The 24126-nt window shown below is 37.2% G+C and overlaps 1 protein-coding gene across 1 annotated transcript; it reads right to left on the minus strand.

The window, feature by feature from the left end:
• Positions 1–7433: 7433 nt before the first annotated feature.
• tars1 (threonyl-tRNA synthetase 1) lies at positions 7434–22731 on the minus strand. The gene is made up of 19 exons (XM_065266923.2): positions 22552–22731; positions 22195–22260; positions 21186–21376; positions 18539–18662; positions 18056–18177; positions 17218–17335; positions 17049–17113; positions 14645–14723; positions 13864–14010; positions 12292–12390; positions 11828–11994; positions 9899–10061; positions 9619–9756; positions 9382–9459; positions 9198–9298; positions 8642–8746; positions 8487–8559; positions 8100–8214; positions 7434–7920 (listed from the first exon to the last, which is right to left on the minus strand). Exons 1-19 carry the CDS (start codon positions 22606–22608, stop codon positions 7772–7774), a joined length of 2157 nt encoding a protein of 718 aa, XP_065122995.2. The 5' UTR covers positions 22609–22731; the 3' UTR covers positions 7434–7771.
• Positions 22732–24126: the final 1395 nt, after the last annotated feature.

Genomic DNA, 24126 nt, shown 5'->3' on the forward strand with positions numbered 1-24126 from the left:
TGAAAAAGACATTTGTGCTCAAGGCACGAAAAAGCAGAATTTCGTGTAATGGACACAAATAAATTAACAAAAGATTTCGCGACTATATAACACATCTTTCCATGAGATAATGAAAATGGCATCATGCTGTTTAATTTGGATTTTTAAAAGTATGCCGGCTACCTTTTTTAGTACAAACATTCAAAGTAAAAAGTTAAGCTTGTTCCCTGTTGGTATAGAAAATATCATATAGCCTTGTAAGCTACATTCATGTTTAATATACTAATATAAGAACTAGGGACGCACCGAATCCAGATTTTTTGGGTTCGGTCGAATACCGAATCCACTGTTTAAGATTTGGTTTAAGAATCCGAAACCGAATACCGACTCCTACTCGCATCCTTATTCCATTAACACAGTAAAACACATTAATGAAGTAAACAACGTCCACAGCAACTGTAAAAAAAGGATAGGCGACATTATGCCAGGATGACAAGTGGGTAAAACTATTTTGACAATTACCATAAGCCTATGCATAGTGAAAGCGATGCGGTGCGACACGATAGTTTTTTCCAGGTGCGTCCGCGAAATGTGAACCGCCCCTAAGAAAAAGCTTACCTCCACGTCAGCACCCGATGTGTGTAATCAACGGCCGCATGACGTCGACCAGCGTAGCGCAAGCCTAGGGTACGGTTCGGTGGAAAAAAAATCTAGGATTTGGCCGAACCCAAACCCCGTCAAAAAGCCCAGTATTCGGCCGAATCCTGGATTCGGTGCATCCCTAATAAGAACATAATTAATTTTTTTGGCACTTCTAGTATTGTTACATCAATTATAAGGTGAATAGTGACTTTTTTCTATAAATATTTAAATAAAAAACTGTTTTTATTCATTGCCTCTAAGCAATATATCTAAATTGGACCCATAGCTATAAGCTGATGAGCCATATCGTTGTTCATGTGTGCAGGAGTCTCTTGATCCAGAACAGCAATCCCACCAGCCCCCATTGTCCTCCTGCTCTAAGTTTGTGTGCGAAGGAGGCTCAGTTTGTTTAGCTCAATGGACCATTCTAACCCCAGATGGCCAGGTGCCCAATGCAACATATGGTGAGAATCTACCCCAGGCAGTGACATTCTTGAACAGAAGATTCATCGAGTGCTCTCCGGCTCTCTGGTGTATATCCCTTTAGGGCCAGAGGTCAACTGAAGAGAAAGTTAGACTTCAATCTGTGGGTGCATTCTAAAAGGGGATATTTCCCTCTTCGAAGGACACTTTGGAAAGGGGATGCCACATAAAAATTGGATAAACTGGATGAAGAGAAAATTATTGTTTTTCATTGCTCTGTTTATTTTTAATCAGCCACAGAATGAGATACAAATGCATAACTCCCCCTATAGTTTACACAGTTTGGATCTTCGAAGGGACTAAGGCATGCATGGATGGTCACTATCGATTGGAATTCAAAATGCATCTCTAGATGCATCCCAAATCGCACACTTATGCACTTTTCTACGCCATTTTATAGTATAAATAGGGTTGGTAGTGTTTTGAAGATGTGGAATGCTGGACACATCATGCACTTAACGGCTGCATGCCTACTTTGCAAAAAGGTGGTTTGCCTATAGACCCTTTTATTATTTGTACACAATGATGACGTGGCAATGTATGTGCGTGCATTTTGGCAATGGAAGTATGGCGAGAATCAGCAGTGAAGCAACACAGACAGAGAAAGTTATTTTAAAAAGTTGACTTGATGTATATTACTTTATTATATTAGTGCAACCAAATGCAACAACCAGACATTTTGATGCTGGGTAACAGTTTTGATAAACTTGTTGAGTTGCTGACATGCTAACCACTGGGGAACAACACTACTTCCGTTGCTAAAATGCGCATGCTATATTTTGATATGTCCTTTTTTATGAAACAGATAACGCTGACATAAAAAACAATAGACAAATGAATTTTCATTGACTTGCACTTATGCATTTGACGTCATTTGCCCTCGTCTGTTTAAACCGCTTCACCTTCCAGTTAGTAAAAAACTTTAAAGTTTGGGTATACTGGAAGTCGCGACTTTACTTTTGTGTTGTGACATATTTCCGAGTGAAACAGAATAATATGTGAAGAAAATAGTGGGCGTGGTTTGTGTTTTCCACTGTGCTTGCTTTGATTGGATATAGAATACTTGATGTTTCATTCGGATATGGAACTAGCTTTAGACTGACAGTTGGAGGGGGCGGAGTTAACGGATGTATGGTCTATGCTGCCATGGTGCTGTTTTCATATACGATGCCTTCAGGAGCTACCAAAGACGAGAATAACCAATGTCTAGTGGATACATAGGGGTGGTTTCCCGGACACGGATTAGCTTAAACCAGGACTAGGCCTTAGTTTAATAAGGAAATATAACTAGTTTTAACAAACATGTCTTACTAAAAACATTATTTGTGTGCATTTTGAGGCAAAACAGAGGGCACTGATGTATTTTAAGATATGTCAGTGCAAGATGTTATCAGCTCTTAACATTTATTTTAGGACTAGTCTAATTCCTGTCTGGGAAACCACATGATGTTCGACATCTACCCTCTTGTGTCGATCATTCTCAGATGACGCTAATAGGGAATAAGCATATTGTCGGATTTTGATTAAGGTTTTGAGGGCACGTGATAAAAAAAACTTACAATGATCAATTGTTTATAATAAACACTGCAATAGTACTGTAAATTAAAAAAATAAGAACAGTTCAATTTAAGAGTACTACTATTCTTAGTCATACACTAGATGACAAAGCACATTGTATATTGTACAGTATAGTGTGTCATTTGGGACACAGGCTCTTTCTCGTTATTACTGGCTTCTTTAGAATTCCCTGCATTAGATATTTTCTATGAATGTAGTCTGAGTACACCACCTTGTGGCCATCAAAGTAATAGCAACATTTATACTCTGCTCTCTACTGTTTGCAAATAGCATAAACATTTATTTTTTCAAATGAAGTTGGTCTCTTAAATTATTGAATGAATAAACATACTAAAATGAACTTGATAAATTATATTTATTAATTACATCAAAATGTACAGAAAATTACACATAAAAAATTGCACATGACAAACAGAATTATTAAAAATGACCAATTTCTCAAATGTATGTGCTGGACCATGGTAACATATCATATCAGTACATCTAAGAATGTTTTCCCTTTCCATCATCATGGTCCAATTTAATAAACATGCATATAAAGAAAATGACCTGGATATTATAAACCGTTTTTTATCTACTGTAGTTGAGAGTTATTGGATTGAGGTAGAGACGGTATAATCACTGTAATAATAAATGGACAGTAGATGACATACTGACTTTCAAGGTATCTAGATGAAGTGGCAAAACAAGCACCATTTCGATAACATTGTGTGGGTTAAGGTAAAAAGCACCAGTTAGATTTATAATAACTTAAAGTACACTTTCTCCTGATCTCATCGATATTTCTTCATCTCATACTTTACCCTGAGTTTAACAAAACAAAATATAACAATGTTGTATGTTCTATGAACAGAAGCTGGCAACCACCCGTTAGATCCTTCATAAATTAAGAATATACAAGTGATTATGAGAACAGTGGTGAAGGCATACTGTTAAGTGTGCCATGAGTAATGCTTTATTGTCTTGCTATATTGTCAGGTCTGGTTTGTGTTGAATATGGCAACAAAAATAACAATAATTTTCCCTGATTAAAATTACAATTTCTGGCAATGGCAAATAATATAATTTGATCAGTGTTATCTAAAACAGGGTTTCCCAATCTAGTCCCCAACACACAAATAAACCGATAAGTGGAATCAATCTGGGGGGGGGGCATGGCTTGAGGACTGGAGTTGGGAAACACTAATCTAAAATAGACTGCATATTATTTTTATTGCTGTATGTGTGGAGTCTGAGGTTCCATAAACAAAAAAGTGACCATAAAAATGTGTCCCAGAGTTAAACTGTCAAACAAACAAGTATATAAATAAAAATCAAAAGTATAATGGTCCTTCTTTTGTATTGTGCGACTATCCACATGAGACACTGATTCTCTGATGGATGGGGTTTTTCATCACAGTGGTGGATATTGTTGGATCACTCAGTCCAAATCGGATAGAGGCCATGAGGTGAAAGAACTGAGCCTGAAATTCTGTCTCTGGCTTTGCTTTCTCCTTGAACTGCTTCTCCATTGGAGTGAGTTCACTTCCTTCAGGTATCTACCGTAAACAAGCATGTGAAGGTAAGAAAGAATTCACAGAGTAGATTATTTTAACAAAAGACACAAGTAATGTAATGGGGTCATGACTTGTGTAGTTTGTGATCACTGCTAGTTCTGTAGTATTAAGTGGGAAAGAATAATCCTTACCTCTGCAGATATGCTTTGCAACCATATTTTTTCCTCATCTGTAAACTCCATTGCAGAACTGAAACAAGTAAACAATCAACCAATTAATACTGTTGTCTTAACAATCAGATCATTGAAAGGTTTGACAAGAAACTCAGCATTAAAGGTATGAATTTAGACTGTCTTCAAATGTGGTACTCATTTTTTAACGGATGTGTTAAAAACACAATCAGTGTTACAAATCAACACATCCCAAAATAGACATATTAGGGGCAGTTTCCCGGACAGGGATTAGACTAGTCCTAGACTAAAATAAATGTAAGAGCTGTTCAAACAATTTGCACTGACATATCTTAAAATACATCAGTGCCCATTGTTTTCCATCAAAATGCACACAAATAATGTTTTTAGTAAGACATGTTTGTTAAAACTAGTTATATTTAATTAAAATAATCCCTGTCCAGGACACCACCATTTGTGTTATTGCAACACCACATTTTGTGTTACTTTTAACAGAACTTGTGTTGTCACTTAACACAAGATAAACACAAAATGACACATTAATGTGTTAAAATGAAACATTGTGTGTTAAAGGGGACATATCATGAAAATCTTTTTTCATGAAAAGACTTTTTCCATCTTTAAGTGCTTCTATTAACCTAGAAAATGTGAAAAAGATCAACCCAGTAACTTAGTTTTGATAAACCATTCTCTGAAAGCATGTAAAAAAAATGGTCATTAAAATTTGGCTCTCCTTGTGATGTCAGAAAGGGATAATAATGCCCGATAATTTGCATTATCCAACCACAGCACTGCCATTTAGTGCAGAGATCAGCTCATTTGCATTTTTTAGCTCACACCTTGTGGCAATTTTAACATGATATAATAAATTATCAGTATTTTGAGCTAGAATGTCACGTACTCTGGGGACAACAAATATTTATTTGACAAAGTCTTGTGAAATGTCCCCTTTAAACAGCATAACACAAAAATATGTTTAAAAAAATGTACATATCCGTGTATTTGTATTTGGCCATTTTGCCTTTATAAACAACACTTTTTAGGTGTAAACTAATAAAGAATTATCTTAGGAAAACCAGTTAAAATGAAATGCACAAACAATCGATAATAAATGTTTGTTCTGAAAAAAATGTCTAGCACAATTTCTTTGTAGGCTATCTGTAATGGAATTTAAGGACATTCATACATTAGGCCTACGTTTACACACTGCAGCTATGCATAAACGAAAGTGAAAATAAACTATAAAACCTGCTTTTTGATCATGTTTATTATTTAAAATGCATAACAATGTAGGCGACATATTAAATCTCTTGTCATACATTCTAATGTTAAAAGGTCATAAAATAAAAATATTTATTAAATGTGCTCTTTCCACACTGTGAAATGTAATTGTACACTTTTTCTGTTAACATACTTTCTTATTTAAAAAAAAAAAAACACAAAAGAGTTTGACTTACCTTTTCATCAAATGTTACAGAAGATAAATGCCTTTGTTGAACGTTGTATCCGTTTATAGTTTGTGAGTAAACATACTACTGCAAAACTACCGGCAGCCACAACGAGAAAAGCCAAACTTCTTTCGCTAATTGATTAAAAATATAAACGTAAAGCCAAAGATTTGTCCGTGAAGGTGTGCATGTCCTCTTCGTTTACTACTCACGATGTAAATGAAAGTTTAGCTGCACGATCTCTACTCACGCGATTTCTTATAAATCATCTGTTTGAAAGAATGAAACTGAAAGTAAACATGCGTCTTACCCACTGATCTATATAAATGACTGGATTGCGCATAGAACGCTTGACGTAACTGCGTGAGGTGACGCCAGCACAGAGTTCGAGCCGCCATCTTGGTATACCCAACCGGCAGAGAGCGTCATTGACTTCCATTCAAAATCATGATCAAAATTTACCCGCTTTACAGCGTATCAGTTACACAAGGTTAATTTTTAGGATATGTGTACGTTAATTATTTGATAATTCTGGTGTTATTTGCAATGTTTATCTTTTAATCGGGCAGGATAATGGATTTATAAAAAAACCGTTAAGGTGAGTGTGTGTTGCATTTGTTAATGACACGGGTATAAATAAAGTTTTTTTTGACATTCAGCTACACTGTGACGGTCAGCGTTATTTCTCTAAATAAGTTTAGGTAACTTGTAAGTTTAGATAACATTATTACAAAACTAGCAAATTATTGCATACACATACGGTACAAAGTATGATTATTTATTTAGATTTCAGAATGAGCACGTTTATTGTCATTAATACTAAATATGCTGCGGTCTGTCTGCTGATCTGATACTGTAATAAAGATGAATGTATAATAACTGTTTAAAACGCAAAATGTACAACTTTCAGTAAGTAACTATTTACATGCTTTGGACGTTTGTGTTGTAATAATGTACAGGGTAACTTCACATATAAAAACGAAGACGAGTAAAGTGATGTTTTATCATTAAAATCTGATAACGTCCATTGATTTAATAGAACGTTTGGGTATACCAACATGGCGGCGCGGTGGCTTCACAAGTGTGACGTCATGCGCAATCCAGTCATTTATATAGATCAGTGGTCTTACCCAATGACTGTAAACAACCAAGCTGCCAGCTACTACGAGTACAACCGGTCGCATGTTTTTGATAGATATCACGTTTTAGCCAGTACAGCTTTAAATCTGAATTCACAATAGAAGGGAGACATTTCCAAAGAAAGTGGAGACACTTTTTTTTAAATGTTTGTGTTGATTTACCTAACATGTCATAAACATATTTTGGAAAAAACTGGGAAGTTTTGGGGAATTCCCACCCACCAAACCCCATGTATGAGGACTTTGACATCCCCTCTGGTATTAAACTTCTTATTAGTAAAATAACTCTGTTTAAACATTTATTAGTCCCCTCAGTTAAGCTTTTAAATACAATGTAACATTTAATTCTTATTGTGAATTGTGTGTTATATGTGTTGTGTGATATGCCTGTATGCTGCAAAAAATGGGCAATGGATAAAATTAAACTGCGATTAAAACTTTCAATGAGGATTTACAACTGAAGTGAGACTACATTCCTAGAGTGAAAAGACAAAGTTGTTTTATTTGCACCAGTCATTTGACAAGATTTAAGTCATAATTGTCATTTACCCAAACTTAAATGTTGACAAAAAATGGACATAAGGACATTTGATCCAACAATGAACATTAAGGTACAGTTAGTCATTGTTTTTGAAAGCAGTACAGTACCCATTCCATAGAAAATTATTCATTTCTTTAAAATTTTGTAACAGATTTAAAATAAGAATAAGTGAATTATGTAAATCCATTTGAATGGACATTGATCATTTGCTGTAAGACCACACCCAGTGTAACCCACTGTCCTGAGCTGGCATAGAATGAATCACTTGGGTCGCTCAGAATTCCTCCTCCGCGTTTCGGGATCTCGATGCCTTCAGCTCTTGGAGTCGCTGCATGCAGTCATTCAAACTCCTCTCTCCGTGCACCTTGTTGTCACGAGTCCTAACGTTCACGGTTTCACTCGTCTTTTCCTTTTCACCAACCACTGTCATAATATAAGTTAGTGTCACAATTACTCAAGACAACTCTAATGTAAAGGTCATTTAATTGGTTTGCTAATGCAGTCTAAAAGCAACAAATATATTTCATTCAATTCTAAAACAGGACCTATCATAGATGAGATTAATCTGATAAAAATGTATTCATAGGAGCAAACAAAAGTACCTAAAATGAAATTGTACTGAGCTAACTGTGCATTCCTGATCTTCTTGTTCAGTGTGCAGCCTGGGTCCAGATCCACATCTGTCATTAATCCTCCAGTGTGAAATTGTTGCTGTACCTGTGGTTGACAAGTAATTGCGTTTGGTAACTATGACCTGTTTTTTTATGCCGGCAAAAGAAAAAACTGAAAAAGGGCTACTGCTACTAATATATCCTCTATTGCAGTGTTTCCCAATCCTGGTCTTTGAGTACCCCCTTTCAGAATGTTTAAGATGTCTCTTTATTTAAAGCACATGATTAAAGTTAAATCAAGGAGACATCTAAAACTTTCTGGGAAGGCGTACTCGAGGACCAGGACTGGGAAGCACTGCTCTTGTAAGCAGCACTTACTCTTTGGGCATAATCATCACATGTGGGTCCAATTGGAACAACCATCACCTGACGTGGAGAGAGCCACAGTGGCCTAAAGAAAAAAAAAAACAGTTACCCTTAGAAAACAGAGATGTGATGTGTGAATAAACTCATGGTAGTCTCTTCAGTCATACCATTTTCCTCCATAGTTTTCAGTCAGGATGGCTATCATGCGTTCCACTGAGCCCAGGATCGCTCTGTGGATGATCACTGGTCTTTTCTTGTCATCACCATCATGGCTAAAGAGAGAAAAGGTTTGAGTTACAGGATCAGCAACTAACATGGTCAGTTATTTTGAAGTGAAATTCAAGAATGTAATAATCAAGCGTGACCACCAAGTGTCACTGTTGTACTGGGAACAGAACATAAAAATCTGAAGCTAAACATACCAATAGGTAGGTTTCTCAGTTTATTACAGTTAGTCTAATGTAATTGCATTGTACTCCTATAAAAGACATCCTATAAATGAGCTACATAACAGTTCAGATGGCTATAAGCTTATATATATATAAAAAAAAAATGTGCATAAGTGACAAACTACTTTCATGGTGATTGGATATTGTGGTAAAAATAAGCTAAGAAAAGCATACAGATTCTTCAAATATTATTTTTGTATTGCACAAAACAGCAGACGAGTAAGAATTTTCTTGTTTTGGAGTAATTCTCTTTAAAAACAGGTGAATATTTTACCTTACAAATGAGAGATTAAAACGAATGGGCAACTGGAAGTCGAGCTGAATGGTGGCACATTGGTGATATCTGCCAATGGCATCCTTGATCTGAATATCAATCTGAATCACAAAAATAGCTAATTTAATGCAAAAGGTAATTTAATATTCAACTTAAAAAAAATTATGTATTTGTAACACTGTACCTTTGGTCCATAGAAAGCTCCATCACCAGGATTCAGAACCCACTTTTCACCAAATTCATTCAGACTGTTCTCCAGTTGCTAAATACATAGTAAAGAGACTTTTTATGAGTGACACAAAACATTGCACACAGTGTTTCAGTTATCATACACAGTAAAGAGTATTAAACAACATAAAAATGACTTAAAAATATTGAAGCTTATAGGACACGTGTAGATTTATTGGTTTCCGTGAAATACCTTCTCAGCCTGGTCCCACACTTCAGGCTCTCCAAGAAACTTCTCTGGCCTGGTGGAGAGGTTCAGTTTGAAGGTGAAGCCAAACACATCATACACTGTACGCAGGAAGTCCAGACAACCCTTTATCTCTGACTCAATCTGATTGATGAATACAATAATGAATTATTATTATTATTATTATTATTATTATTATTATTATTATTAGGAATGCATTTGCCTTGCAAAAGACGCAAAATGTGAACCGCCTCTAACACAACCTCTGTTCCACAGTGACATTTACCTGGTCCATAGAGCAGAAGATGTGAGCATCATCCTGTTGGAAGCGTCTGACTCTGGTCAGGCCAGTCAAAGCTCCAGACAGCTCATTGCGGTGCAGGACTCCAAAGTCAGCCAGACGTAGAGGTAGTTCCCTCCAAGAGCGTGGCCGATGGTCAAACATCAGACTGTGAAATGAGATCCAAGATAAACGTTATTATAGTAAGAGCAGAGTACTGTATTCTCAATGCCTGTTACATTAAAGGTGCCAAAGAATGCATTGAAATAATGTTAAATTGTTCTTTGATATTTACATAGAAGCTTGCTTTGTACCTTAATTTAGTGCAAAGTCAAGAAACATTTTTACATGTCCATTTACAACCCTAGGATTTGTCCTTTGATTGAAATGGTCTATTTTTGCCCCATTTGGAAGGGTCATGAATATTAATGTTGATCTCTGCTCTGAGCTCACATTAGTAAACAGACCTTATATTGTTGAGCCTGTATCAGACAAAAATATGGATTTTGAGGAACAACTAATTGTTTGGAGATTGTTAATGGACGTTCCTGAGTGATACGTTTGTGGGGGGGTTCAGTATGGACCTGTAAAACGTTTCTGTAAAGTCAATAGTAGAACTTCAGCCTAGTGTTGGGTGATGCGCCCAATTGTGAGATCGTCTTATTGTCAGCCCGTGAGATCGCCTATACATGATAGTATCAGGGGGCAGGGCAATAGTTCACTCATTTATTTATTTGTTTGTTGTGCGTATTATAAGCTCATGTACAAGGAAGAGTCTGAATCATGCGCATTACAAGGTCACGTGCAAGAAGTCCATGCTGCGCGTGTTCAAGTCTGAGCAAGAGTCCAAGACGCGCACATTACAAGTAAGGTGAGTATGAGAAGGAATCCGTGCATGTTACAAGCTTGGTTGGTTGCGATAGTCAGTATAACCGGTGATGCAGGAGCCTGCTTGCTGCTGTGGCGGCAGCCCCGCCTGGAGTCACTCATTCAGCATGAAGGCTTGATATTGTCCGTGAGCATACACCCGGAGCTATACGACACAAGTTCTTATTTCTGTAGAGACAGGAATAAAACGGACCTCGCTTGGAAGAGTGTCAGTGAGGACATTGGGCAACCTGGTAAGTTGTAAATACACATTTCACTTTTAAGTCACGTGACGTTTATCGACCCGCGCTGTTTATTTTCCCCCTATAGTAAAGGGACTAAATACAAACCGGTAACTCTCTCCATAAATGCACAATCAACATCAGCCATCCTGCAAACAGACAACCGCATAGAACTTGCCCCTCCCACAAGAAGCGGATTTTGCTTCTGACGCGTGTCAAATGCTTGCTTTTTCCACGGGTCTACTTCGCTCTAGACGCGTGAATGCATTCAAACTGTTCAAGCGGCAAACTAGGCGCGGTAGACGCGATTTTGACGCCAGAAACGTGGTTGGTGTTAACGCAGCATGATGATGATGATGATAATTATAACAACTAATCGCCAACTATCATCATGAAAGCCCGCTATCGGCCATATGTCTGACGATTGTCGATATATGATACTATCGTCTATCAGCACAACGCTACTTCAGCCTAAAGGCTAGAACATGGCATTAGCGCTAACTCAACAGTCACAGCTTACAGTTACATTTTGTTATGAATTTAATGTGTAATTTAATGTTGGGGCGTACATTTCGACTGTGTCACAGTCTGTGTTATGTTGAAATTGGCCTGTATTCAGCTGTCTTTTGCATGCACAAAGTTTACATAAAAATGAGGAAACAAACGCGTTTGAGGCTCACAATGCATCATTACCATGTGCAGAGCCTAGGTAAATACAGTTTGACATTCTTTGGCACCTTTAAGTCCCCTAAGTATTCAATAGAATTACAAATCAGCCAAATTTCTTCTATTGCTTAAGCTCAGTAAACCTAGAAAGATGGTCTACCAGTGTCCAGGGCAGTTCATGGGCTTGAGAGCAAAGATCTCCTTCTCCACCTCAAAGGAAAACATGTTATCGCTGTAGTGTTGCCAGTGCCCTGAGGTTTGCCACAGTTTGCTGTTGTAGACGTTTGGCGTGACCACTTCCTGGAATCCCCTCTTCCTGTATTCACTCTGCGTGATAAAATATGCCACAGTAAACAAATAAAAAATAAAAACAGTCCATAAAACCGCCACATAAATATTCAACTGGTTGGCCCACAATCGTTAACAGGGTGCTTCGAGTGGACCAACCTATCCATTACACGGTCTACTGAACCATGACATTCATAAAGTGCAACTTAGCATATCGTAATAGACCACAGTGCAAAGCCAGCTCCAAATCACACCCCTTGTTTTGTTAGGTATTGTAATTTCTTAATTGTATGATATCTGCTCTATGCACTGTGAATTCCAAGTGGGAAAACTCACCCTAATAAACTCGATCAGCGTGTTATAGATGTAGGCTCCTTTAGGAAGAAAGAAACAGCTACCTGGGCTCAGATCATGGAAGAAAAACAAGTCTTGCTCCTGGATAGACAAAATCAAAGAGAAACTATGAAACATTAAAAGGTGAGAAAATCAAGCTACAAAGACAAAATGTCCAAACAAGCAAGAGAGGAAAACTAGGACAAATAGCTGATTAACACTCTCGCTCATGTTGTGACAAAGCGCTCCCCGTCCACCCATCAGTGTGCCCATGAACAGATGGCACATTAAGGAGATAGACATCTGCCTTTTTTATGAGCTCAGTCCTCATTCTCTCTTCTCCAGCCCACCTACAGTATCAGACCTGTTTTCAGACACCCCAACGAGACTCCCCAAAACGTGCATCAAACAAGATATAGCACAGCTTGCTGCCTGAGTCAGTCGCACACAAAGGCATCCCCATGTCCTCAATTGCAAGCAGTTTGGTCCCTCAAACTGTTTTTTTTTTGTGAAGGTTTGTTAACTGCTACTTTCTCTTTATATTGATTCTCTTCTACTAAGGATGCATGTAGTGTATATTACACCCACTGATCTATATAAATGACTGGATTGCGCATAGAACGCTTGACGTAACTGCGTGATTTGAAGCCAGCGCAGAGTTCGAGCCGCCATCTTGGTATACCCAACCGGCAGAGAGCGCCATTGACTTCCATTCAAAATCATGATCAAAATTTACCCCCTTTACCACGTATCATTTACACAAGGTTAATTTTTAGGATATGTGTACGTAAATTATTTGTTAATTCTGGTGTTATTTGCAATGTTTATGTTTTAATCGGGCAGGATAATGGATTTATAAAAAACCGTTAATGTGAGTGTGTCTGTTGCATTTGTTAATGACACGGGTATAAATAAAGTTTTTTTTGACATTCAGCTACACTGTGACGGTCAGCGTTATATCTCTAAATAAGTTTAGGTAACTTGTAAGTTTAGATAACATAATTACAAAACTAGCAAATTATTGCATGCACATACGGTACAAAGCATGATTATTTATTTAGATTTCAGAATGAGCACGTTTATTGTCATTAATACTAAATATGCTGCGGTCTGTCTGCTGATCTGATACTGTAATAAAGATGAATGTATAATAACTGTTTAAAACGCAAAATGTACAACTTTCAGTAAATAACTATTTACATGCTTTGGACGTTTGTGTTGTTATAATGTACAGGGTAACTTCACATATAAAAACGAAGACGAGTAAAGTGATGTTTTATCATTAAAATCCGATAACGTCCATTGATTTAATAGAACGTTTGGGTATACCAACATGGCGGCGCGGTGGCTTCACAAGTGTGACGTCATGCGCAATCCAGTCATTTATATAGATCAGTGATTACACCCCATTTACAGTTTATGTACAAGAACTTCTACATTTGGATGGGCATATGCATTAGACTGCCATCTGGATGCGAGTGATTCATGATGGATTGCATTGCAACATACATATTTTGTCTGTAACAAGTAACTACTACAACTTTTGACTAGATGCATATGCAAATCTAAACATACCCTTCCTAGTTTGCGATGATCCCTGTTTTTGGCTTCTTCCTGGAATTTCTCCCACTCTTTTAGCATCTTGGGATCAGGAAAGGAGATGCCATAGATCCTTTGTAGACTCTCCATATCAGCTTTACCCTCCCAGTATGTGGAGGAATTCTGTGATATACATCAAATCAGATATTACACATTATGTTAAACACATGAAAGCCTACAAAATTAGCGAACAGCTCAGAAAAACTAGGATTTATTTTTTTCAAGCACAGAATACCTTATATATAAAGACTAATTCATATTTCAAAATGTGTTTAATATTAATTTCATTTAAATGGGACATTTCAAAATACTTTTTTAAGATGTCAAATAAATCTTTGGTGTCCCCATAATACATATGTGAAGTTTTAGCTCAAAATGCTATATTAAATTATCTATATGGTATGTTAAAATTTACACTTTGTACGTGTGAGCAAAATGTGCCATTTATGGGTGTGTGGCACTGGGGACCCAATTATAGCACTTAAACATGGAAAATTCAGATTTTCATGATATGCGTTTAATACTAGTTTACTATTGTTTCAGAGCTCCAACTACTTCCTACTATATTTGACAAATGCCTCACGTCTTATGATATTACTGGATGAAAAAGATCACTTTTCTAGAGATTGCACTCACAAAGAGCAATTTCTAGCTAAGCACGCCTAGGAGTAATGACATCATTCACTACAGAAATGTCCATGTCTTTTATGAAAAGGTTTTTGGAGGACACATGAAAAGAAATAACACAGTTCTATACCTTGTGGATTTTCAGGGCCTTGATCTTTCCTGTGTGTCTTACATGAGGCCCTCGGCACAGGTCGATCAAAGGACCACACCTGTAAAAGAAATTAAATGTAAAACCGAGCTCACACTACAGGATTATTGGCCCGAATTTACCCTGATTTTCCCCTTCCGAGAGAAAATCGGGACCAGGATTTATGTTCGACTCAGATTATCATGTAATGTGTGATGTTTACAGATCAAATCTTCCACATCACGAAGTACTCAGAAGCAAATCGAGACTGCCCCAATCATATCAAACACGTTTGGTATTAGGATTTTAAATCGGGATGATTACATCCTTACTTTCACAATAGCCAATGAGAGAGGTAGGTGAACCACAGATCTTTTAACGCTTTTCCCGCCATTGACGAGTTATCTCGTCAATTAAGAGAAAAAGCTTCCCTGACAATGACGAGAATTTCTGGCTTTCCGCAATACCGCTATGTTCCACCAGGTGTCGCACTTCCACAACTTATAAAACCCGGAAGTAACGCCGTTAACACGTGAAAGACAAGAAACTCCATGCATATGTTTTAAAGATCGTTCTGCATCTGATCTCTAGCAAAAATCCTTCACAAAAATGGAATTATGTTTTTGAAGAAACCTACCCATATTTGAGAGGTGATTAAAAGAGAACTAATGAAGGTGGGGATGAAACGTTTTTTTCTTGTTTGAAAGCAGAGCTTCTGTATGTTTATGTATTTAAAGAAGATAATTTCCTGGAAGGCATTAAACTTTTGTGAAAGTCATGAAAAATGCTGGCTCTGGCTGGCAATTTTTTTTTAAATGCTGACGGGGAAAGAGTTAAAGAGGAACCGCGAAACTAGCTGCTGTATGGGTCCCATAAACAGCAGATATGAAAAAATGGCTTGTGGAAATGATGATAAAACATGCCTGAATGACACGTCCATAAAAATGTATCATGATTGAAATCTCCTCAGTTTTAAACACACCAGGCGAGTGTAGAAAGCTGCTAGCGTACTAACTAGCGAATGTAAACATTATAAATAATAATAATAATAAATGTGTCACAATCTCCAATTGTTTACATCTGCTTTCTGGTGATGTGAATTGCTTGATAATCTTAAGGGGTTCAACGCTATTTCATGCATTTATTAACAGTTTAAGAGTTGGTTTCCTTATGCTAAACAAATGCAAAGTGTCAAAAAAATAGTTGGATGTATTACAAACTATTTCTGTGCCGAATGCACTTCGCCAGGGTTCGTACAAGTTTTAGAAAGTTTTTTTCGAATACGGGTCCAGCTGACATTTCAGGGGTAAGCTTTACGCATCACTTTTTTATGGGCACTTCCCTGGAAAGCCACGCCCACACGTCAATCAGCGGTAGAGAGAGGAACCGAGGATGCTAAGTTAGGGGCTGGACACACCAAAACTTTTAAACGCGGCTGAAAACGCCTTGAGGACGCCAAATGCCAGCTGTTTTTCAGCTGAGTGCCTGACTCTTCTGAGACGTGAACGAAGTAATACTACCCTATAGGTACTCCAGATTAACATCAGATATCCAGAAACAACGCATGTTATTGACACTTTAATAATATCCTGTAGGGTGTGATGCGCTTTTTTTTATCTTGTAGTGTAAACATGTTTAAGATTTAAGAAAGATTCTCTTTATGTGTGTGTTGCAACCAAATTTCATAATCGGCCCGTAGTAAGGGAGTGCGTACACAAAGGTGTTTTCACCTGCGGCTGGCATATGTTTTTAATAGTTTCAGATAAAAGCACAGAGCTTTTAAAAAAAAGCCAGCACCTGACGGGTTTTATCTGCGGTGAGCACCGACGCTCACCCTTTTATTTCGTGTTCATAGCTGAACGCCCAGAGCAAAAAAGTCTACTTTCGGTGAAACGCTCAGCTCATCAGTGAGTACGTTTTACAGGCACAGTCTTACCCCAATTATGCTTAATAAACTGATAAGTTTGTACTAAAGGCGATGATGTCACTGCCTGCAAGAAACCTGACAAATCTTCAAATCCCATGTAAATGCAGTTTTCTGCATAGCCAGTTTATTGATTTGAATGTAAATGCATGAAAACAGTTTTCTATAATAAGCAGATTTTTAATAGTATCCGCTTATTCTCTGCATGTAAACACACTCAAGTGTCGCTTTTCACTCAGCCGTCCAATCACAGTGGAGGAAGAGTGGGGAAAATACCACAACAACCAACTGGTGCATCATACAACGACTAATGAACAAAACAGAAACTTGGGGGGAAAAAGCTGGAAAAACACTGGCAAGAGCCCACAGTTGGCATCTTCCTGGCGTTTTAGCCGCGTTTAAATGCTTTTAGTTCCTAAGAAACAATTCACTGATTTATAACCATGTTGTATTATTAGGTAGCAAAGCAATGGAAATGCAAACCTGTAAACTGTAGTTGTTGGGGTGGCAACTTTCTCATTCAGGATTCTGCACTTGAACTTATTGTACTAGAAACAAAAAGCAGGATAGATTTTATTGGTCTGAAAAACTCGAGTGTTAAGGGCCTGTTTACAGCATGAGCTCATGTTTCTCTTTAAAAGAAAGCTCCTACCTTAAACATCTCCAGAAGGGTCTCCTTCTTTACCTCCAGCCTCTCGAAAGGCTGCTTCTCTTTGATGATCTTCTTACACAAAGTCTCCAAACAGGGGAAATCATTACTTGATACGCCTCTGAGAACCATGAGAGAGAGAGAGAGAGAGAGAGAGAGACAAAGAGAGAGAAATAAAAAAAGAAAAAGCGAAAAAGAACAACAAAGGATGCATAAATTATATTAATAAACATTGGCATGCTCTTAAATAGCACCTAGAATGGCAAATAATTGCCAAACAACTCACAGGTGCCTTAAGCTAAAGAAACTTTCTTTACAAACTGTCATCCTCACTCTTGACATACGCAAGCAATGCAATTTTACAAGACTACCTGTTCTCGACCTGACAGAGTGAAACAAAAAAAGCAAAACAAAGCAAGGAAGAACTTGACAGTGATATTATCAGACTGAATAACATTTGCATAAATTGACTTTCAGCAAGAAAATTAATGCATTTATTATGTTCCATTCAACTTATCGAAAGCCATTTGAAAGATTCTGGTCAAACAAAAGGTCAAGTAATTTTTGAAAGGAATGAAAAAAATCCTTACTACTAAACAAAAAGGACAAAACGTTTTATTTTTCAAACAGCTACTTAGCATAATTTCTAACTACAGATGAATTAATGTGACTTTCATGGTTTGACACACATGTCTGATGGATAGTAAATGGAAAACAGAGACTTGCATTTGTATGGATGACCATGGACATGCATATTATGAGATCATGTGAAACCTTATATCTACAAAACTGCTGTTCTGTTGAGAAAGCAGCACACAAAAAGAAAATAGGTTTGACTTACTCATTTTCTAGAAACATGTCATAGTAAAAGCCATTCTCGATAGGGGGTCCATAACAAAGGCAGCCACCATAGACTCTCTCCATTGCCTCTCCCATTATATGAGCACTGGAGTGCCAATAAACCTAATACAAAACAAAATGTTACAGAATCAGGATTACGTATTAGTAATAATAAAGTTTACCATATGACAATTAGCAAATAAAGAGATGTTTAGGACAAATAGGTTATCTGATGACGTTTAGCCGTGCTAAACCGGTTTTGTAACTACAGTAAAATTATTTTCAGTCTTGTTCATTCTACACAAGACATAGGCCTTCAAACAGAGGCACTCCTAGTGTGCAATTCATTTGTGATGTACCTTTATGATGCATTTATCCATAGAATATAATGTTCTCTTTTCATTAGTCTATTATTTACAGAAAATTACTAATCTTCAAAACATTTACATAATCATTAACGTGAACTAAAACCACACAAACTTACTGCTTGTGCCTCTTCGTCATCAAATTTGAGAAACACTATACTGCAGTCGTCTTCTAAGGGCCTGTCCAGATCCCATACATCATTGTTCACTTTGGAAATCACAGTGTTATCAGCAAGGCCTTGACTGTTAAAAGGGCAAATAAAAATCCAGTTATGCATTTCACCAGTTATTCGTATATGCCATTATATATTTTTTTATGCCAATAAAAGACTAAGGGCCCTATTTTAACAATCTGAAACGCAAGTGTGAAGCGCAAAACGCAAGTGACTTTGTGGGCGGATCTTGGGCGCTGTTGCTATTTTCCCGGCGTGAGAAATAACTCTTGCGCCAGGCGCAAATCAATAAGGGGTTGGTCTGAAGTAGGTTCATTATTCATAGGTGTGGTTTGGGCGTAACCTCAAATAAAGCAATCAGAACGCTATCCAACATTCCCTTTAAACGCAAGGGCGCAAGTTCCATGGCGGGTTGCTATTACTATGACAGATTTACCAGGCGCACGACAGGAGCGGTTCACAGCCAAGGAGACCGACGTTCTTGTAAGAGCAGTCAAAGACAGAGAAGTTGTTTTGTATGGGGATGGAAGAAACCTGTCCAAATCAGCGTCGGTCAAACAGGCGTGAGAGGAAATAGCCACAGTCTCATCAGCTGGCATCCCTAGGACGTTGCGCCAAGCGCTACAATGAAGTCAGGAAACGGGGGAATCCCAAGCTTGCCCGCATAAATCGGGCACGCTGTAACGGGAGGCGGATCTGCCTCTACACAGAACCTGACGCCAGCAGAGGACATCGCTGCGTCCACCCTCACCGCTGAAAGTGTTGAAGGCGGTTTGGGGGCTTTGAAATCGGACCGAAGAAACGATAGCAGTCCAACCCCAAAGTACACTTACAAATCCAGTTTACATACATTAAGGTTTCTTATGAAAACATTTTAATTATTATTTACATAAAATAAACAAAATACAGCCAGACAACACAACAAACTTATGAAAATATTTTAATCGTTATTTGCATGAGAATTTTTTAACGCAGCCACACAATAAATAAAAACTATCACCACAATGCTCACCACAATGATTTCCCTTATCTCATGTGTTAATATTTTTTATTGTAACAATTTATGATTTGCAAAAATAACTGTTGCATCTGTGTAGATTAGAAAAGCAAAGTGTGTGCGCGTTGTGCACGCTATACATTATGGTCAAGCATGCGCCCTTAAAATAGCATAATGAACCACGCCACTGACTTTAGACTAGTTTTTTTTTGGTCAGTGTGGCGCAATTGTTTTTTGAAACTGGAAAATAGCATCAGGGATGGTTTGCGCCAGAACACGCCTCCTTTTTTGCGCTGAACCGCCCAGGGAGCGCAAGTTCATTCCCTAGTTTGCCGACGTGCGTCTGTGGAGGGAAAAACCTGCTGTGCGCCGGTGCAAAATACGAATGATACATGCGTCACTGACAAAGTCAATTGCGCTGGGTGCAAGATAGGGCCCTATATGTTGTGTGTTTTACCATTTCAAAGCAAGCAAAAAAATCTCATTAAATATGACTTACAACATCTAATTTGTTTAAACCTCCCTAAGCTTAACCACAGCCCTGCTATATTACATGTCATCTTATTTTGCTATGTTGAAGAGGTAGTCTCACCCTGTTTTCACAGTGCATTACACTAGGATCTTTAAAAAAATATTTCAATACAATTTTGTAGTAAAATGGCATCATGGAGGTCAACATGGTAAAGCTCCAAAAAGCACATTTATTCACCAAAAAGTAACCCAAATGACTCTAGTGGGTTCTGAAGCAAACCAATATGTTGATTACTCTGAATATTGCATTCTCCAGTGTCTTGAGACAAAAAACACATCAACAAACAAGAGAGGATCAGTGAGATTCAACATTAGTGACGTTCTACAATATTTGGTGCAGTGGAGTTTTTAAGCGGCATCTAGCGGTGAGTTTGCAAATTGCAACAAACGTAAAATTCGAAACGCAATGAGAAGCTACTGTAGCTGCCACATGACAAACATGTCATCGCCTAAGACAAAGTAGAGCAGTTTGTCCGTTTAGGGCTACTGTAAAGATATGACGGTGACGTCCATGTACGAAGGCCCGCAGTGTATGTAGATAAAGGCTCATTCTAAGGTAATAAAAACAATACAGTTCATAATGTAAGTCTTTTTACAGCACTCATAATACAGTTATGAATATTACATTGAATTTCTGTCAAGAGATCCTTTTAAAATGTACACATTGCAACTTTAACAAATTTAACTCTATGTTTCCAGGGATAGGTGACTAAATTATTGCTAAAAAAAAGTAAAAAAAAATAATCGTCTTTCTCACAAAAATAGTTTCCCTTCAGAAGCCATTCATTTAATCCAACTAAGTCATTTGAATACATTTAATGATTTATGTTTGTGCTTTTAGAAGCTGTTAACGTATAAGAATAATTTACTGTAATTTAATATAAAATAGTTTGTGTTTAACTGATGAAAGTCACATACATGATCTGGGATGACATGTGGCGAGTAAATTATGAAATGTTGAAATTTGAATGAAATATTCTTTAAAAAGCGGGTTATTTTATAAGCCATAAAGGCAATAGCTAACAATCCCTTACATCAATAGTGAGGTTTTATTGCAACACTAACCTAATGCCACAGGCAACCTGGTATGGTGTGGTCTTCCAGGACTCGCCATCAATGACTTTTCCGTCAGGAAGTGTGACCTTGATGGGCTTGCTCTCCTTCGCTGCTTTCTCAGCCAAAAGAGCATCATGTTCTGCCTTCAGCTTGTTATAAATGGACAGACGTTCCTCAATGTACTCTGGCGTTGGATTCAACTATGGCAGATTAAAAGACAAAACACTTGCATTAAGTGAAATCACTAACACAAGTTGTAAGACCATTTTTTATTGAGTGCTCTTGCCACCTGCATGTATCATGCACAATAACCCACAACTCCAACATAATTGTGTGTACTCCATCGTTCTAAAAACCACGGGTACCATGGTTCTGATGCCCCTTCCAACTAAAACAGTAAATGTTCATGATTTAATTTGAAAGAACTAACAAAATTCTACCTTCTGTTAAAATTTCAAGCAAATATCTGATAAAATTAGAAAGTTACAAGCAAAAACATGTGAATAAGCAGCATTTTCGGTAACACAGCTTCCATAGACATCCATATATAATTTTTTCCTCTGATTTCTAATATTAAAAATATCATAACTTTCTCAATTTTTTTGCTGCAGGACAATGTTGTTGTGTGTAACTTCGGATTAATGTAAAAGTCAAAAGGTGAATAATGATTGGTCAGTTTACTGTCTGTCAAATGTTGGCTCTAGTGTCTATTTCTAGGTTTCTTTTTCATTATGTATAGCTTATTTAAATAATAGAAAGACTTATTGCCATTAATAAAAAACTTCCAAATATTGGCTGAAATTGGTCAATCAATGATGTGTACAACTAACATGTTTTGAATTATTCAAGAAGTTTGGGTTCAAGATGTTAGTATGCTAATGATACATTTGAAAGGATAATGCTAAAAATCTACAATTTGAAACACATTGAGTGATTAAAGTGACGGCAGTGGTTAGCTCTAAGGTGATGTGTACAATACATTACACAACCTAGAAAACCATGCAATAAAACCACATACCTCAGTTCTGCCACCGGCATCTCCTCCAGCATTCTTGCTTTTCTTCTTCCCACCATCTTTGCCATGCTGACAGAGAAACGAGTTACTTTAAGTTAAGGGTGTGACATAAGTTATTGTCAACAGTCAACTAACAACGTGGATTTAAACGTGTCACTCCACCCAATGTATATGATACAGAAACCAAATCTGACTGCAGTGCAGTAGAAACATATAAATAACTAACGTTAGGTCATTTAAAATAATAATAATTCTTTCATATTACTCAACTTGCTTTAATGAAATGGAAATCCCGTGTTTGACAGCATACAGATCACTGTAGCAACTGCTAGCCAATGTGACCGTATGCACATTTCATACCTTCGTCTCACCCACGTGCAAATCCTTCATCTGCTCGGTCATGCTTTCATCCGCCATAACTAGACGAAAATATCACAGGGACGAATAAATGTCACGGTCCAACAATTTACAGTTTGATAACGCGTCTCCTTACTCAGAACACCGGCATTCACGCTTCCCGGATACTGTATAAACGGCAATGCTGATGCAACGATATTGTAATTTTTAGATACTGTCTATGATTGGTGGCTTGCTGTGATTGACGTAGAAATAAACCAATTGGCATGCAGAACGATTCAGTTTAGATGGCGCGGTTAGATGACGCAAAGGGAAAAGCTCGTTGAAAAGTCTCAGTTTATTATTTATTTATATTTATTAATTTATTGACAGTTATAATATACGTTTTAAGCTTAGTCATACTTGTGAAAATACGAAGTTTATAAATCTGAATAAAAAACAACAACAGCAATGCTCGAAAGTGACACCTGGTGGTCATAAAAACAAAGAGCAGCTATTAATAAAAGTACAATATGCTACAATAACAATAACTCCTTAGAGACTACCTATACAATAATCATTTATTAACATCCTTTAGATAAAGCAAGCCCGATAGGTAGCATACATTATTACATCTATTAGTCTACTTGTTAAGCTAAACAATTCATTATCTTGTTATTTCCTAGGAAAGGCTCATGGGCTTTATTCGGGACTCGGGAGTCATACCTTGGGATAAGAAAGTTCCATTTGGTATATTAAACTAGAAGGGCTTGTGGACTGGAGAATGTAACTGTAAACTTTATTAAAGAACGGAGTGTGCAATGGTGTTTAGGCCTAACTGAAGGGGTTATTAGTTTAAAGATAAGATGGTAAATTGGGTAAAAATTGCTTTAGTTACTGTAAGTAATTGTTTTAAATTTAATAAAATTAAACTTTAGGTTTATTAGCTATTTTATGTAACATTGTTAATGCTCTTCGGAGCTCCAGTGTCCTGATTTCTAGCTAAAGCCAGGACTAAGCCTTAGTTAAAAAGTGTAAATAAGCCCCATGGACTCAAACAAAGTTGCATTTGCACACTGGAAATAGCTGGGAACTGTAAAGCTTGTTATGTGTAGTCTTTGATCTAATACACGTCTTACTTTTATGCTCCATGACTTCTCATTTGTCAATTTGCATTAAGGATTCACCTCAAAATTAACATTTTGTCATTACTTATTCCTCATCATCATGTTCATTGTTTGTGGAATACAAATGTAAACATTTGTGAAGAATTGTTTTGGCTTTAACCATAGCCTACAGCAACAGCTCTTTACAGATCAAATTGTTGATCTGTAAACTTTATTTGTATACTTGCACTACAGCAAACTGTGGAAACATTTAAATATATTTTTTTATACCACTGTTAACGATTTCCCTGTATTTTTAAAGTACGATACTGGCAGCACGGTTGCCAGAAAGTTACTGTATTTTGATACTGTAATACAGTTTTACAGTACACAAACTAGTACTGTATAGTTACAAAGCAGTACTTTACTGTATTTTTACAATATTTTGTCTATTTTTCGGTAATTTACTGTAATGTCTTTATTGACCCATAAA

This window comes from Paramisgurnus dabryanus, chromosome 5 (genome assembly GCF_030506205.2).
Source record: "Paramisgurnus dabryanus chromosome 5, PD_genome_1.1, whole genome shotgun sequence".
NCBI classification, from domain to species: domain Eukaryota; kingdom Metazoa; phylum Chordata; class Actinopteri; order Cypriniformes; family Cobitidae; genus Paramisgurnus; species Paramisgurnus dabryanus.